Genomic DNA, 19696 nt, shown 5'->3' with positions numbered 1-19696 from the left:
GAGAGAGAGAGAGAGAGAGAGAGAGAGAGAGAGAGAGAGAGAGAGAGAGAGAGAAAGAGAGAGAGAGAGATTCTATAAATAAAGTAAGATGAAGAAGATTGGATGAAGTTACATTGCATCAACCTTCCATTACCAATGTTCCACTTACTTTCCAACATCACAAGGTATTAAATATCACGTAATAAATCTCCCCCTCATCATCATTACTTTCAGCTATTTTGACGTTCATCAAATTCCCAGCATTGTATCCTATTTGTTGTTAGATAATGCACCCCATTATCCGATATCATTCTCGTCTTTTTTTTATCCCCTCGACTTTTGTTTTTCCCGTAATACGCATTCTCCCTGTCCCTATCATTACGTTGCGAATTTGTTTGGATTCTGTTTCTGCACTACCCTAGCATCCCTACAGGAATCATTCGAACTGCATTTTACTGCTACACGGTGCAGGTTTGTTTTCCTTTAATGATAATGCTTCTAATATCGTGGTTTTCGACCTTGATAGGTGTCCTTTACGGAGGTTTATTTTAATTCAATTTTTGCTTGTAAAGCCAGGAACAATCCTTTCTGTAACATTGCAGTTTCATTGTAGAATTGCACTGACGATAGCAATGATTCTCATGAGTGAAACAGCTGTTGGCAGAAGATAAAGCGAAACTGCTAAAGCATATCAAAGATGTTCGTCTTCCTTGAGGGTAATAAAAGGGACAAGAAATAATATTTAAGAAGCGTTGTCTAAAGATAACGACGCCACAAGTACATCAAGATTCGATAGGAAAATGTAAAGTGTATATGTATATATATATATATATAGTATATATACATAGATATATGTATATATATATATATATATATATATATATATATATATATATATATATATATATATATATAATATTATTATAATAAAATCCGAGTGGATCTTGTTTGTCCTCCCCTGGGTGGCAGTAGGGGAGACATGACCCAGCCACCCACCCCCTGCAAACAGGTTTATCCGCCCCGGGTGGGGTGGGGTGCGGTGGGGTAGGTTGGGGAACGGGATAGTAGGGGAGATATTCACCCTCCTCCTGCAAACCTGATTGTCCGCCCCGGGTGCGGGTGGGTTAGGTAGGGGATTGGTGGGTAGGGGAGATAGCAGCGCCGGGTTCCAGTCGCCAGCAAGCTCTCGTATATATATATATATATATATATATATATATATATATATATATATATATATATATATATATATATATATATGTACATACGGCTGTATGTGTAAGTTTACTGCATAAGGGTTCATCACTCAGTCATCTCAATTGCGGGAAAAGACTTTTGAGTGAGATACGCATACGTACTCGGTAGTTAGTCGACTGTGGTGGATCAGAAGTCCACAGATTACTGAGGGGAGGGGGAGGGGGGGGAGGAAAGAATGATAGTAGCAACTACATCCGAAATACTTACTGATAATCGTAGGGGCAACTCCTTCCTCATTCACATCTTTACAGCTTACAGAGGTGTATTAGCGTGAGGAATACATGTGAGTTACTACTTACGTCTGCGTTCAGTCTCCAACTATCTGTTATTATCTCTCGTTCTTCATTTTTTCTCTCTCTCTCACTCCGGTGACATTCGGGTCTCATTGTGACCTACCAATAAGCAGTTATTGTCCTCGTCGACTTTCTCCACAACCGTGTCTCTGTCGCGAACAGCAGTGATGAAACAATAACCCAGTGTTTGTCTTGTCGTTCATTAAGTATGATAATGATCCAAATTTTTCCTGCTTTAATTCTGTCCTCTCTGAAGAGGGTGCAGTAATAATTCACTATTCATTACCATTCACTCAAACAAGCTTTACACTCTTACGAAATAGCGGAAGACTACACGTGAAATGAAAAAAATGACAAAGATAAAGCAATCCATAATTAGTAGGCAATTAGCTGTAATAAAATGAATAAACAAATAAATGAATGAATGGTAAAATACATAAACAAATGTCTCAATAAAGGAAAACGAAAATAACAGCCAGAGAGATAAAACTACAAGAGTCAATAATAATTAAAACGTAATGAAGACGGTGTATATATATAAAAATAGGTAAATAAAGAGACAAATGAGTAAATAATGAGATTACAGCGCAGAGAAATACGTATTTAGACGGTCAAAAAACAAAAAGACTATTATCTCAATCGCGCCAAGAGAGAAAGTGTGTTTGAGTGCACCCACAAACTGAAAGATCTGACAGAATATTCTTTTCACTTCCCATTATCAGACTTCTTACGTTCAAGAAACAAACTTCTTACATACAAAATTAGGCATTTTACAGACAAACATCAAACTTCCCACATCCAGGCATAATGTTAATTCCTTCAGGTTCTTTCTTCTCCCTCAAGATAGCTTGTTTTATCCGTTTCTTGGACTTCGTTTAGCAGACCTCTCTTATCAATTTTCTTCAAATCTAGATTCTCGCCTCTTTCAACTGACGCTGACCCGCAACTTCAATTAAGTACGTATAATATCTGATTTTACCATCAAAATTCAGATCTTTTACTTATACACTTATGTCAGAGCCACTTACGGAACTACACTGCTTAGGCTTCTTGCTCAGTTTGAGAGGAGAGAGAGAGAGAGAGAGAGAGAGAGAGAGAGAGAGAGAGAGAGAGAGAGAGAGAATGATACAAAACTACTGAGCTTTTCCTAACATTGTACTTAGTTCGTTCATAGCCCCTTTTCCGTGACAAAGAGAGAGAGAGAGAGAGAGAGAGAGAGAGAGAGAGAGAGAGAGAGAGAGAGAATCTACTGGTATATCTGAGCTTTTCCTAACAATGTACTGAGTTCGTTCATAGCCCCTTGTCCGTGACAAGAGAGAGAGAGAGAGAGAGAGAGAGAGAGAGAGAGAGAGAGAGAGAGAGAGAGAGAGATAGCAGATTTCTGTAATCCTCAAAGCTTTGGCAATTATGAACATTACCGTCTGCCATTCATGGAACTCGTTCAAGAAAAAGAGAAGACAAAAATCGGTAATTTCACTGAATCTCTTCTTTTAGGGGAACAAAAGTGAAAATAATCATTCCTGAGATTTAATAACCTACAGTATATTCTTTACAAGAAATGACAGTTCCCTAAAAATCTTATAGATTTTTAAAACCTACTAACTGTTTTTCTTGTTTTACTTTTAAAAAGGGAAATACCCATCTTTGACATTTCACTCATGTTTTATTCTCTTATGATTACATATATGTATATGTACATATATATATATATATATATATATATATATATATATATATATATATATATACATATATATATATACATATATACATATATAAATATAATATATATACATATAAAATATAATATATATATATATATATATATATATATATATATATATACATACGTGTACATATACATAAAATGTGTACAAAATTCTATATACGTATTCTCACGTGTTCAGCTTTTCATTTCATTAATCAACTGAATGATCCTGCAATTTTCTATTGGTATAAAATCCTATATATAACTGTATTTCCTGTTTTATAACATTACTGATTATACCATTTTATACATATATAGAATTTTATATGCACACGTATGTATATATATATATGTGTATATACAGTATATGCATATATATGTACATATATATATATACACACACACACATATATATATATATATATATATATATATATATATATATATATATATATATATATATATATATATATATATATATATATATATATATATACATACATACACACGTGTGTGTTTTGCAAAGAAAGAAAGAAATAGAAACATCCAGGGTTATGTGTGAGAGAACTTGTGTCTATGAACAAGTGACCGCCTAATCAATAGGTGTAGAGATATGGATAATCTATAAGGCCATTAGGCGGGGTGAGAGTTCAAGAATAAAAAATAGGCTCGTAGCTCACCAACACTTGCTGTGTAACGCGCGTTCATCCTAGCGCGCTTCCCTAAAGTTGCAGAGGACCATCAGAATTTAGTAGCATACTTACACGAAACCATTAGCGAATATTTCCCTTTTTTAAGAGACAGTAAACTTTCAGAGGAGGCACTTGACTGAGCTTGTCGTAAAGAGGTGCCTTCCGCTTGGAACAAAACGTCATGGAGAGAACTGACGAGTTTGAAAATTGCGATACGAATGAAAAATTGAGTGGGGATAATTGGCAACTCTTCCACTCGAGCTGCTAGTGTCCCGTGACGCATTCCCAAGGGGTTATTGGTGCTCTTGGGTAAGATCATGCGATGGAAAGCCTCCTCTCTCTTTCTCTCTCTTCTCTTTCTCCTTCTTCCCTTGTATTATGATACAAGACTCTCCCCTCTCCCTTCCCCTCACCTCCCTCTCCTCTTTTTATCCTCAGTCATTATGCAGTAACTCGCTTTTAAAGACGGCAAAGTTTAACATGAGGGACGGAGATCGTCTGTCAGTTTGCTCGCTGCGTTTGAGGAAGACGCGGCAGAGGCAGGGGACGGTTGGGGGTTGGGTTCGGGGAGGAGGTAGGTTAGGGAGAATAATTATGGAAGGAGGGAAAACTCGGAGCCAGATATTTCGAGGAAAAGGGAAAAGATAGCGGGGGGAATAAACGCAAATAGAATGGGCAGAAGGAAATAAAAAGATGTGTTGAACACGACTGAGGATAAGAGATGGTAATGAAAAGATTTGAGGTGGCAGTAACTTTTCATCAGGAGCTGCCGAGGAAGATGGGATTACGATAAGAATAAGCATGTTGCAGCTGGAAGAAGAAGAACAGCAACCATAATGGCTATACAAGAGGTAATTTATAGCCATAAAAGACGAACTTTTGAAGAAAGGCGGTTAAGAAATCAAAACAGTGACTAAATTTCAAGTGCTCTGACAAACCGACACTATCGTTCGACACATTACTGTATATGTTGCAACTGCGCTTAAATGTAATTACTGGAACGCAACATTTATATCATTCAATCAGATTTAGGAAAAATATGATTATTTGACCTTCAAATAATATCAAGGTCAAAACTAATTACAAACCTTATTGTATATACATATTAATTTCATTCAAATTAATAAAAAGTCGACCTTTAAATAGACATGCTAACAAAAAAAAAAAAAGGGTCAAGCACCAGTACTTACCTACCTACCTAACAAAATCCATTTAAATCAAAGAGAAATACAAGAAAATTGGAAAATAATATTGGGCCTTTAAATTTACACGTGACCTTGAAGAACAGTTAAAATATAATTGTAAAAATAATTACACCCATAAGAAACATGTTCATCAAGTTCCGTCAAAATCAAAGAAAAATAAATGTTCACCTTTATACTGACCAAATGTGGAGAATGGGTCACGGTAAAAAAAAAAAAAAAAAGTTGAAAATATTCACAAACCCTTAGGGTCCTCATGACCTTGAAAATTGGTGAAGGCTATAAAAAAACAGGTGAAAATATCTATTTTCAGGGTACCTGCTTAGCAAGTTTTACAAGACTTATCAGAAATAAAATGTTCATCTTCAAAATGAGTCGTAACCTTGAAAAAATAAGGCCAGGTAAAAGCACATACCCTAAAGACACCTTAAAGATACTGACGAATTCTAAAGACCAGATGCCTCTAATATACTAAAATCTGAGGTGTAAGAGAAAACTATTTTCCTTGTGATCTTGATAAGTAAGCGAAGGTAAAAAACATCGGGGGAAAATAATCATTAACTCATGAGGTACTTACTCATCAAGTTTCGTCAAAATCAGAGAAGGTAAGACAAACTTAAAAGAACAATGGTATCAAAAGGACAAAAATAATAACAACAATAACCATAATAATGATAATTTCTACAGTATAATTTGTTCTTCTGAATAGGTTATTTGAAGATGTGGAAGTCTCCTGAACAAGGTTTCATCCCTGATTAAGCGGTGAAGTTACAAACACAGCATAGCAGCTTAGAGAAATGACTATCTGTTAATGATAACAGAAAAAAAAAAAGTAATTCTGGGACATCAACGCAAGAAAATTTTACGGTAAAATTCCTGATGACAATGATTGAAAAACAGGTTTTGTTTCTTTGAACATATCATGGCGACAAAATCATACTGGAATTGATTTGATTATCTAAAAATAAAACTGATACCGGACAAAAAAAAAAAAAAAAAAACCAAATAATCAACAAGAAAACCCTCCATAATGAGAAGGTAAAAAAAAAGTAAATAAGGAGTATATTATAAAGTACTTATTGAACAACGTCTGAAAGACTTTTTAAAAGGTGGACGCATAGCTGGAAATGAGAGGAGGAAGTTGATTAAGAAGTAAATCAGAGTGGCAGGGAGGAGGGGCTGGGGGAGAGCTCAAAGTTGGGGAGGAGAAGAAAGGTGGCTCGAGGACGACTACTGAAGGAGAAAGTGGAGGAGAAAGACGAATAGAAGCTCATTAAATCTAGTGTTGGTCATTAGATCCTATTTCCTTCAAGGTACATTCTAGACTAAAATGCCTGTCCCCTCTCTCTTTCATTCTCCATAGGCTCATGCGTATGTGAAGCAGAATGTACATGAACATAACTCTCTCTCTCTCTCTCTCTCTCTCTCTCTCTCTCTCTCTCTCTCTCTCTATATATATATATATATATATATATATATATATATATATATATATATATATATATATATATTATATAATATATATATGATGCACTACAGGGAAAATGAAACCCAGGGTATAAATCCTGAACGGGTTAGCCTTCAGTTTTCCAAGACATTTTCAGTTCTGTTGAAAGCTGCAGAACAAAACGGTCAGGATCTACATCCAGTGTTTCATTTTTCGCTGTGGTATATCTGCATCACTTACCCATCTCTAACTTTCTCTATCTATTATGTATATATATATATATATATATATATATATATATATATATATATATATGTATGTATGTATGTATGTATGTATGTGTGTGCGGACACCGTCCTGACTTTGGTGCAAGAAATAAATTTCCATCATCTCCCAAACTAACAACTAAAACATCATCTCCCAAACTAGCAACTAAAACTACATCGAACGAGGTGACTTATAAAACGTCTGTAAAAGGAACCTTTGCACACAATGAATTCTAGTTTACTAAGCTACAAATCAAAGCACCTGCTTTACCATATGAATTCTACCTGTCTCAAGATTAAAGCTGAAATAACCACAAAGCAAGGGGAATTCTGTTATTTAAATCTCCTAGTTGAAGCAACCCTCACACAAGAATATTTTATCCGTTTACTTATCCAAACTAGGGCAACCCTACTTAAGGAGATATTATATACGTCTAAAAATCCAGACTGAAGCAACTCCTGTGCAAGAGTAATTCTGTCTGACTAACGACCCAAATCGAAGCAACTCTTATACCAGAGGGCTTCTATGACTATTAGTTCAAATCGGTGTAACCTTTATACAAGATGAATTCGATACGTCTAAAGATTCAAACTAAAGCAACCCTTATGTCATAAGAACTCTATCTGCCCAAAGATACTAAATACTAAATACTGTCTTGTTTAGTATTTAGGCAATACTAAATAAGACAGAATTCTATCCGTTTAAAGGTCACGGCAGAAGTATTCATAAAACAATACACATTTCACCAACATGAATTCTGCTCGTCCACAGAACCAGATTAAGGCAACCCTCAGACAAGAGGAATTCCATCTATCTAAAGATTTAGACTGAACCAAACCTTACGCAAGAGGAATTCTATGTGACGAGCCAAACTAAAACAACCCTTATAGACTGGAGGAATTCTAACTATCTATAGATACCAACTGAAACAACCCTTATGCAGGAGGAACTTTCTTTGTCTAAAAATCTAATGGCAAGCAATACTTGAAACAATTCCACTCATTTCTGGAATTTCAACCTCAGGCAACTCTTTATAAACACGATCCAATCTATAAAGAGAAAATCCATATGCGAATTTTCAACTGACTGTTTATAAATATGCATCAAGTAAACGGAATCATTTCATTCTCTCTGTCCGTTCTCCCTGCTCCAATTCTCCAGAAAAGAAAGCACGTCAAGAACAACACGGTTAACCTCAAGTGAACGGAAACTCTAATAAATGTATGTTGAAGAGTGGTGGGGCTGAGGATGGGAGGTGAAGGGGATGGGGGTGGGGGATGGAGGCGCTAGGCTGTTGATTTAGCACGAGACCATATTGGCGCTATGTTCCCGCGCATTGGATGTTATTACTGTAAACAAGAGTAACCCGAAGACAAAATAACCTCAGGTAAATTCAGAATTAGTTTGTCTTTCCAAATACGAACGATTGAAGACGGAATTTCCGCAGAGCTGCTTCGGTAAACAAAAGTATCTCTCGGTTCTCTTGCAAAGCCAAGAGACAAAAAAAAAAAAAAAAAAAAAAAAAAAAAAAAAAAGGGCGGAGAAGGAATGGCGGGCACCTGGACGGCTCTCATCTATAGGAATGGAAAGCATTGTTATTAATATTGATGGCCAAACAGACACAACAATGATTCCCATCACTCGTTTTTATAGCATTCCCACTTTTATAGCATTGAGCGTCATTGTATTTTGGCTATCATTCTGACATCACCGTACCGAGCGATTACACAGAATGGAGTCACTATCATACGGTTCCTGAAAATAGTCTCGTGCAGATGTTTCTTTTACATTTCCTTTTAATGGACATCCCATATTCAAGAGCCAAAGAAGATGGTCTGCCAAGGTCCACTTTCAAATACTGATGCTGGCAATTTCCAAGGTACAATGACGGCCAGTATTTGACATTAAAAACCCATCTTCGTTGAAGTCAAGATGAACTAGAGGAACCAAACGGGCGACAACGACTTGAAGAAACGCTCAGAAAAGAGGCAATGACAATAATACATGCACTCACATTCATTCGTACTTTCATAAAGATATAACCAATATGCACGTGCGCGCGCGCGCGAGCGCGCACACACACACACACACACACACACACACACACACATACACATACAAACAAACAAACACACACCCACACACACATTTACACATCTCTCTGAAAAAATGCGGCATTTATTCACAATCATAAAATTAAATAATAATGATAACACATTCAAATGTTCAATAAAAAGAAAAAGTTACGAGAATGCTTCCTTTGCAATAAAATTACAATGCAATTTCCCTCACAAGTGAAGTTAAAACAGTTTTCCATGAATACGTAAGGAGGAGTCCAAGTGTCTAATCTACTACAGTTGTAAACAAAAGAGGAACATCGAAGAAAATTAAAGAAACTAAATTGAGGTACACATAAAACAGTAACCACTGTCTTGGTGTTTGTACTGTTAGGAAGGGTTTTGGAAACACTAATATATATATATATATATATATATATATATATATATATATATATATATATATATATATATATATATATATATATATATATATATATATATATATATGTGTGTGTGTAAAGAAATTTATATTAGAAGTGAATTTATCAAGAGTAGGTGAAACCTTGAATGATAAGCGAAATTAATGTACGTATTTACGGTAGAAAACTGGAGGTGTTTCATTCGCGGAGATATTTCAGAGTAAAGAGCAACTGAAGAAGGTAGGGTGCGAATAAAAATCACACAATAGAATGGGAAAAAGCGTGTCAGGGAAAGCAAACTTGGGAAAGTACGAAGAGATCATCAAATCTAATACAACTTGATAAAAGTACAGTATTTGGAACGAAAGAACCCAGAGGGTGAAAAATATAGATACGGAGAAAAGATGGATTAGATGGCGACTGAGCTGGTTTAGTCATGTGGAGAGAACGGAGAACAAGGGGTTTGTAAAGAGTGCTTAATTCGGAAGCTTTTGGAGAAGGGGAACAGGCAGACAAAGAACTTGTTGGTAAGATGACAGATGAAAGGGGTTGGAACGAAGCGTAAGTGTGTACATGAGGGGTCGATGAGTCTTCTGTGCAGGTTTTATGGCGGCTGTCGTATTAGTAAATTTATGCACAGAAGGTTCATCCCGAATTCGGCAACTAAAGATTGAACGTTGCTTTGAGTGTGGTTATGCATTTTATATTGAGCCTCTCTCTCTCTCTCTCTCTCTCTCTCTCTCTCTCTCTCTCTCTCTCTCTCTCTCTCTCTCTCTCTCTATATATATATATATATATATATATATATATATATATATATAATATACATACATATATATTATATTTGTATAAATGTATACATATATGTATATATATAAATATATGTAATGTGTATATATATACATACATAAATACATACATATCTGAACACATACACAAACACAATTACCGACGAATGCTAAACAATTACAATTTCGTTTGGCAATAAAAAATAAAAAAAGAAAACCATAACAAAGAACCATGAAAGGGTCTGCGAGCATGTACGAGTCGCTCCGGACACGCACACGTGGACGTGAAACAGCGATGTGGAAATTATTTCGTGGGCAACCAAACTCTGACATGTGGTTGTCAAACTTACGAACAAAAATCATGCGAGACCCAGACAGAAATTTCCGAAAATGCTTCCAGCCTCGACGTGAACTTTTCTCGTTCTCTGACTGACTGACTCTCTCTCTCTCTTTATTTCCCCCACTCTCTCTCTCGTTTATCTATTCTACACTTTCTCTTTCTCACTGTCCTTTACACTCACACACTCTCTCTCTCTCTCTCTCAAGATACTCTTGTTCTATTTATTTTAGCATAACGCTTTCTCTCTTTTACTTCACATGTCTTTAAAGCTTTCCCTCTTACTCCAGCTTTTTCTGTAAATTTATGCTGAGAGAGAGAGAGAGAGAGAGAGAGAGAGAGAGAGAGAGAGAGAGAGAGAGAGAGAGAGAGGGGGGACTTTTATCAAGATTACCAAAACTGCTAATTATAGCTGCAGGTAAAATATAATGGATTTTAAAAATAGCTGGCTTCATTTTTCCGATGGTGAAACTTATGAAGTCTACATAATTCACTTAATAATTATCATTATGCAGAGTATGCAAATAATCACAAGGAACAAGGTTGGAACCCCATTAATTTACACACGCTACCAATAAATATAGATTCGCCCGTGTAATTCCATGCATCGTTGTGATTAGAAATTACTTAACGTAATATTATACTGACTAACTTCTGTTTTCAAATAATATGATATTCCAAAGATCGCCTTCGGAGTGCAGTTAATAATGCATAAACGAAACAGTTACGCGACGAACTTTGGGAATAAAAGTGCTTCAGGGAAGTGGAAATGGTTTACCAACTGTATGCCATTATGAATACGTTTTTCTTTCAAGTTTAGCATGTACGCTTAAAGTGTATATATATCTTTTTCACTCTGTATGTGAATAAATTTCAAGTTACGTAAAACAAAACTCCATGTCAACATGAACTTTGTAACAAACAGATTCCCTCCCCACACAAACACACACACAATGAACATTTTAATCATTGGAAAACGCCGTGGAAACCCGGATAACCAAATGTACTAAAACGAGAGCTATTGGTTTTGTTTCAAAAATTTCCTATGACGGATGAAAGCATAAACATCTAACCTACTACGACCATGAAAAGCCCCGTGTGTTCTGCTTGACTGTCATATTAGCTAATCTGCTAACGGCGACAAAACTGCTTTCAAAAATTGCTTTCAATCGTCGCATCCCACGCTTCCAAAAGTCATGAATTCATCACGCCAGAACGATTCCGACAGGCAAGTAAACCCCTGATTAAAGATGTCCCATTTAATAGGTGTGGCTTACCTGGTACTATGATGGCCCATAGCCGGAGGCTCGACGCGTACCCGCTCCAATTGCTTCGGCTCGTGGCGGGATTGAGGCAACAAACCCGACTGTTCAGGCGCTAATTGCTTCGTCGGCTTTGGCAGCGCGCTCGCGGGTCGCCATGCCTTCTGTTCCCATGGTGCCTCTGGTCTCGCCCAGTCCATGGAAGAAGAAGGAGGCGGATACTGCTTTCCTTCGCCTGTCCAGCGGGCGCCTTTGTTCCATAACTGCCACTGGCTGGCAGATTCAGGCGGCGTTGGATATCGCCTTTGTGATGGGCCGAAGGGCTCCGATGGCAATGACGGGTGTTGCCGCGACTGGCTGCCTGTTAGCGAGGTCATCGGGGCTCTCTGGCGCTCGTAAATGTAGTTGGGGCCCCTTCGAGGAGCGAAAGAGCCGGACAGCGGGAGTGCGGGAGTGGCTGGGCATATGACAACAACTCCATCCTTTGGCACCCTTTCACTGGCTGCAGCGTCGTTGCACTCTGTAACGAAAAAAGAGAAGGGCATAAATAAATGAAAAAGGCAATCACTCCACTCGGGAGGGATGTTCAACAATTCATTTCTACCAACGCAACATTAATGATTTTTTTCGACAGTAAATTTTGGCAGTCACACATCCCAATAAAACAGAGTTGTATGAAACACGTATTCCATTTTTTTATGCAGCAGCTAAATCTTTCCTAATCATACATATTTCATGTTCTGTAATTCGTTGTTAAACCCCAGTAATAACAATGAACTGGCTGGGCAAATCCGTGTGTTAACTAATGTCCCGAAGTTTAGTGACGGTCGCAAAAGGTCGACAATCATTTTTATGACGGCAATAGTCCTGAAAAAGCGTTCAGGCTGAAACATTTATGATAAAGAAAAAAAAATACGTTAGGTCTTTCGGGCGTAAAATTCTCCCTGTCTTTTGAAGGATGAATTTTTGGTTTCACTTGAATTATTTTCAAAATTATTTATTAATAAATGCTACAGATACATGGGTGTTCATGAATGATATTCAGAATTAGAACCAACCAAACAAATCACGTATGTGACGGATTATTAAATTAATGTGCTAATGAAAATATTCTTGATACTGCCGCTTTACCATCGTCATTCTTATTAGCATTATATTATCACTGTTAGAAATGAAGACCAAAATAAAAAGCTATTAATTAAGACCAAAATAAAAAGCTACTAACATATGAACCAAACTTCCGCAGAATTGTACCCTTTAAGTGAAAACCAGAAATACTGCAAAGGCATAAATAAGAAAACGTACCCTAGTTCCTCTCTCTCTCTCTCTCTCTCTCTCTCAACAGACATACGCGTGTCACCGAGAAAACAAAATACAATTTTCATAAAAATTAACATCGGAAACGAAGTCTAGATGCTTTAATAAACAGCTGCGCCCCAACAAAAAGGAAATAAAAAAACCGATCAAAAAATTATTTTTTACCTTTTTTTTCTCCGCTTTGGCCGGAGCGTGTCTTTGATTTCGCTACAATTTTTTAACAAAGGCCATTCATGGCTGAATTGGGAGCAAAAATATGTCTGAATGGCCTGACCTATTCGGCCATCATTCCGAAAATGGGAAATGTTTTTCAAAAATATCAAACCGGATGTTGAGAGAGAGAGAGAGAGAGAGAGAGAGAGAGAGAGAGAGAGAGAGAGAGAGAGAGAGAGATAGGTGGTCTGAATAAGAGAGAGAGTGAGACTGAGTAGATCGATGGCTATGAAGAAAGTTGGAGAGAGAGAGAGAGAGAGAGAGAGAGAGAGAGAGAGAGAGAGAGAGAGAGAGAGAGAGAATCTGCATAAAGAGTAAACCGATACCTATAAAGAAAGCTGGAGAGAGAGAGAGAGAGAGAGAGAGAGAGAGAGAGAGAGAAAGTAGACTGATACCTATAAAGAAAGCGAGAGAGAGAGAGAGAGAGAGAGAGAGAGAGAGAGAGAGAGAGAGAGAGAGAGAGAGAGAGAGAGAGAGAATTTCCACAGCACCCTGTCACAGGTATTCATTTTCAGTCGCGCACAAATTAATATTTGGAGGCTTTCATGAGATATACTATTTGTCAACACTAGCAGTTATTCCGACGCGATATTTACAATTTCCAATCAACGACGGCAACAATTTATATATTTAAATAAAGCGCACAGACAGCGCGGCAGAGTCCTCGGCAAGACCATTACCAATAAATATAAATTGGCAACATGTATATAGGCTTTTTATTGGATTACATTCACTTACGCAATTCGCCAAAAATGGAATTTTTCGCACTTTTTTTTTTCATCCCCCGTTCATTTATTTATGTCCCAAATGTGGATGGACCCCGAAATAAAAGCTCTGGACAAAATTACAAAAGAGATGAAGATATTAATGTGAGATAAATGTGACTAGTATTATTGTTAACATAACATTGTGAATGGGTCCCAAAACAAAAGCTCCTGACTACATTACAGAGATGAGGGGATCATTGTGACTAAGTATGAGATGAATATTATTGTTATCATATTTATTAGATATAAAAAATCCCCTCCTCATTCATTTGCAGATCCACCAATGGCAGAAGGGCTCGGAAATTCGAACTGTTGACTGAATTACGAAAATAATATGACCAAATGTGAGATAAATAGTATACAGTATTACTATAATCGTCATTCCTAAACTTAATTACAAAATAGATGAATGTATAAACATGATTTCAGTGATACCGCAGCTGATGTTGTTGGTATTGATACTGAAATCATTATTATTATAGTTAAAACCGAAAATCCAATTGTCAAGAGAGAAAAATTCAGTGAAAATAAAGTATTGTCAAAGTATATGAAATGCATATCTAACGACATAATGAACTCATCAGAGAAAATGTTTTCGCAAATTTGAGCACTACACCTACTCCTGAAAGTGACGGAACCACTTTCGCGGAAAGCAGTGCATACGGAAACTCACGATTCGCCTGCATTGTTAAGGAACAGTACCTCATGCAGTTCAAGAGACGCGTATTATAATAATCACATGTTACACTTAAGGTTATTATTATTATTATTATTATTGATGAAAAATCCACATTGTATATACAAGAGCTTTCGAGAACTTGCTCGATTCTTCTTATCAATCTCCCTTACATCAGTGTGAATTTTTTTTTTCACCATTTTAGCGACATTTATTATTATTATTATTATTATTATTATTATTATTATTATTATTATTATTGTTGTTGTTGTTTTGTTGTTTAGACATCGAGGCAATCTGCCACCCATACCTGAAAAGAAAAACTGCCTCTGTGTTATTTGCAAGAGAGAGAGAGAGAGAGAGAGAGAGAGAGAGAGAGAGAGAGAGAGAGAGAGAGAGAGAGAGAAAATTTACGGGATACTGGACACACAGAAAAAAAATCCACAGCGGATATATTCAAAATAGGAAAGGGCTTATCAACTGTATCGAAGCTCAGCTGTGTTTTGGGTAACCAGCCACTCGATTCACTTAGGATTCTAAAACTGCAGAAGAATAAAAATTCTACCGAAAATACTATGCTTTTGCCTCACTCATTCACTCGCCAAGGGAACAAAAGCTGGAAAATAAAAGAACAGCAGAGGATATATTATATAGAATGCCTCTTAATACTTCAAAGTTCAAGCGTAGAACATTACAGAAATTGCATAAACATAATAGGAATTGGTATCTTTCTGATACTGATCTGTGCTTCGCACCACTATTTCAACTTTCCTGATTCCTGACTTACGTTGCTAATTATATATATATATATATATATATATATATATATATATATATATATATATATATAAAAAATATATATATATATATATATATATATATATATATATATATATATATATATATATATATATATATATATATATATATATCCTCTTGCTGATTTGTTGATTTTTCTTTAATCATTTGTTAGTCTGTTCTCTACTTTTCCTCTTTTTTTATTAAATAAACATTCTGTTGGTTGGGAACTTGTCTTATAAGTTGATGGTTTATAAGGCTCATTCTAAATATAATAATAATAATAATAATAATAATAATAATAATAATAATAATAATAATAATAATAATAATATCACGGATCACGACACAAGTGTGGATTTTAGTTCGGCCACTCATGTCTCTCCTGTGTTTTACCTTCCACAAATCTTCGCTCATCCCAAGCTTCCCTTCCCAGTGCTCTTATTCAAGTAGCTTTGGCACTTCCAACTCCTCTGGTGCTACTAGGAGACGAGCTGACATTGTCGCGTGGGCCTACGCGTCTCCCAGAGGGTTCGTGAAGGTCGCGTCTAAGGCATCTATCTACAATTCATCGTGTTCCCATCTACATAATTATGAAACTTCAGTAATTTAACTTATGTGACGCAGATCATTCCGTTATCTATTTTTATTAGGGTATCGTAGGAATCATTAGTTGTTATATTTTTCATAATATTACCTACATAGAATGTGATCTAAATAGTGTGTGTTTTATTATTATCTACAATGGTATGTGATCTAAATTATTATTACTACTTCTCGGGGAAATAACAGTAATAATAATAATAAAGATAAGGCTGACTGTTAATAATTCCAACGAGAGCCAAATAAAAGTGAATGATAAAATTAGCTGCGTAACATTCGAAAGGAAAAAATACCAGAAAAAATACCCTTTTCCCAAAAACGCCAAATGAACTTTAGCTTAGGAAAATTCTAACTTCAATACGAAATGGATAAATAAAAAATGTCTCATTTAAAAAAATAGAACTTCCCATGAATACAAACATGAGTCAACTTTTCCCAAACAAACAAAAAATGACATCTAATTTTGATATGAAATTTGAATTCCCTGAATTTCGCCATTATAAAAAGGAAAATGGGATATAGTGTTGCTAAATTAGCGAAAACTAGGAAACACAATAAAGTAACAGACTCATTTTTCTAAAAGTAACGGAAAAAAAACACAGTTTTGTAAAAGTATCGAAAACGGTGCCCGAATTTTAGAACGCGAGGAGGGCATTACTTGGTGCCCCACCCCGACTCCCCAACCTCCCCGGCAAAGTATCTGATCGAAAGAAACGCCTAATTCTATAATCGGTTTTCATTCGATTCGAACAGCGGCCAAACAAAATCTCGATTGGGGCCTTTTTCTTTCACCTGTGACGTTTCAATTAAAACACAATCCGAATTTCCATCGCCGCTGAGCCGGTGACAACCATGCTGTTGACATGATCAACAATGCAATGATTAAATTCAATATACAACGTATTTCACGCTCTCCGCGTTTTGGGTACCAGTGGCTCGAGAGAAAGAGAAAGAAGAATAACCAATCGATTGAAAGTCTATTAATAAACTCATGCGGCAGAGCCGAACTTACTCCAAAGGGATGAAGACTCAACAGGTGAAGATGTATTATTAAAATAGGGCATCAAATCAGTCAACTCACTCCCTCCTCCTCCTCCTCCTCCCCCTCCTCTTCTCCCTTCTCCTCTTCCTCCTCCTCCTCCTCCTTCCTTCTTCCTCTTCCTCCTCCTTCCCCTCTTCCTCCTTCTCCTCTTCCTCCTCCTCCTCCACCTCATACTACTACTTCTTCTTCTTCTTCTTCTTCAACATGAACAAACATCCACACGACCCCTGACAAAACTGCCTTGCTAAGAAAGTTCCAAAGATCAGAACACCCACATTTGAAAACATGTCAAATCAAAGCGAAGTGATGTAAAGTAATATGCATACTAACAATACTCATAAGCAAACCACCGAAAGATATAAATATATGCAATGCAGAAACAGCGAAAACATCGGTTCGCGTATCGTGATTTCTTATCGCCTCACGTTGTCATGGAGAAGCAAAGATCTGTTTGTGACCTTTGTTGTCGCGCTATTGGGACTTCTTCTTCTTTTTTTTTTCTTCCACGGCCAAAGGTCACCACTCAGCTCCTCCAATTCATCAATGAAAGGTCGAAGGGCAGACTGTTAAGAAGAAACCCTTTGACCCGAAAATAGACGTTGTGGGGCAACGGCATAATGTCATACAATGACATTCATTGGCGTTTTTTGACCCGGTTTAGAGGTCAGTCAGTTTATCCCCCACAAAACAGAATAAAAAAAAATAAAGGTCGCATCATTCACCGCGTAATTACACATAAAAGGAAATACAACTAATACGACTCCCTCGGCAGCATCTCTCTCTCTCAAGCACATAAATTACTCTTTCTCTCTCTCAAGCACATAAATTACTATGTGTCAGCTCTCTCTCTCTCTCTCTCTCTCTCTCTCAAGCACATAAATTACCAAGTGTCATCTCTCTCTCTCTCTCTCTCTCTCTCTCTCTCTCTCTCTCTCTCTCTCTCAGCAACTTTGAAATATCTTTTTTATCCGGAAAAGGATGAAAATTACGTCGTATCACACACGTTCACAGGGAGATATTAATTTGACCAATTATTCAAAACTGGAAAATTTCATGGCTTTGAACTCGAAGTTTCTTTGATGACCCTGATTACGCAACAGTCATTACGTTTGTGAGTGAGCGTGAACGTGAGTGCGTGTACATGCTGGGGAGCGTGTGGTGAAGAGTGCGATTGTGTAACCTCGTATCAGGTAATGATTTCTCATAATATGGCGTCCATTCGAAAGAAGTAGCGGAAGATAATGGGAAAGAAAGAAAGTGAAGATTAGTTATCAGAAAAACAGATAAATTAACAAATAAATAAATACATAAAAATACAAGTAAAATATTAAAATACGATTTGAATTGTATTAGGGTAGTAATGCACTGTAACGGTGTGAGGAACAAAGGACCTCTGGAACGGCACACAAGGCATTGCATATTGATGCTGCTGTACAGCGAATCTGGTTGCTCTCAGCAGGAAGAGGAGAGGGGGGGGGGCGCCAGGGATCAATTGTGAATGTGAAAGAGCTCTATTAAAATACAACTTATGATAAACAGGAGACCATCCGTCAATGGTCCAAGTCATAACTGGTAATATTAGGAAACAGAAACCTAAATCTACCACCACGAACCACACTCTAAATCTCTGGCAGAAGCAGACATCAACACCGGAGAACAGTATTCTAGTAAAGGAAGGACAAATGACCTAAAGCAAGTTGTACTGATTTTATCAATGTTATAAATATATGAGGCCTTACGAACAATACCTAACTTTTGTGCAGCATTTGCTGAAGCTTTCATTAGAGGTTTCTCAAAAGTCAGATGTGAGTCAAAAGTTACACCTAGAATAGTTAAAGCTTCAGACTCATTCAGCAAAGTCCCATCCACCTGAAGGGGAGGATGGGGTGGAAAATCTGTACGAGATCTGATAACCAATATTGTTTTCGTTTTCCTGGCGTTCAGCCTCGTACCCCACCGACAACACCATTCACTGATCCGGTCCATGTCCCGATTGAGGCTGAGGGCAGCTTCATTTCTCATAAGTGGAGACTTTACTGCACCCGCAAGTGTTGCATCATCGGCATACTGAACAACCTTGTTTTCCAGGCCAACAACCACAACACTTGTATACACAAAGGCGACCAAGAACACTATCCTGTGGAATGCCTTGGTTCACTAAAGATTTCATCAACAGCTGCTGCCTACCTGTAAGGATATCTTTCGATAATCCTAAAACATATCCACCCACTCCAAGATTCTATAGTTTATGAATAAGTGCCTTGTGATTTACTAAATAGAAAGCAGCACTGAAATATATTTGAATTACTCTGCACTGAAAACCCTTATCAAGGTTATTTTGCAAATGACATGTCAAATCTTAAAGAGTATCGAAGGTACCTAACTGCTTCGTATATACATACTGACTATCAGCTAACAATCCTTAGATTTCACATGCTTATACAGTGTGTTAAAAATAAGTTTTTCAGCAACTTTGGAGAGCACAGGGAGAATAGAAATTGGCCCGTAGTTACTGCAGTCTGCAGATATGCAACTCATTGGAACAGGCACAGTCTTACTAAGCTTGCGC

General features: G+C 37.0%; 1 protein-coding gene across 1 annotated transcript in view; it reads right to left on the bottom strand.

Moving 5' to 3' along the window:
• Positions 1–19696, bottom strand: part of LOC136847750 (cell adhesion molecule Dscam2-like) — a 291762-nt gene that overhangs the window by 97140 nt on the left and 174926 nt on the right. The window contains 1 exon segment of the mRNA XM_067119627.1: positions 11727–12231. Within this exon segment, the coding sequence (XP_066975728.1) occupies positions 11727–12231 (505 nt within the window).

Source organism: Macrobrachium rosenbergii, chromosome 17, assembly GCF_040412425.1.
Source record: "Macrobrachium rosenbergii isolate ZJJX-2024 chromosome 17, ASM4041242v1, whole genome shotgun sequence".
NCBI classification, from domain to species: domain Eukaryota; kingdom Metazoa; phylum Arthropoda; class Malacostraca; order Decapoda; family Palaemonidae; genus Macrobrachium; species Macrobrachium rosenbergii.
This window is presented reverse-complemented; position numbering and strand designations above follow the sequence as displayed.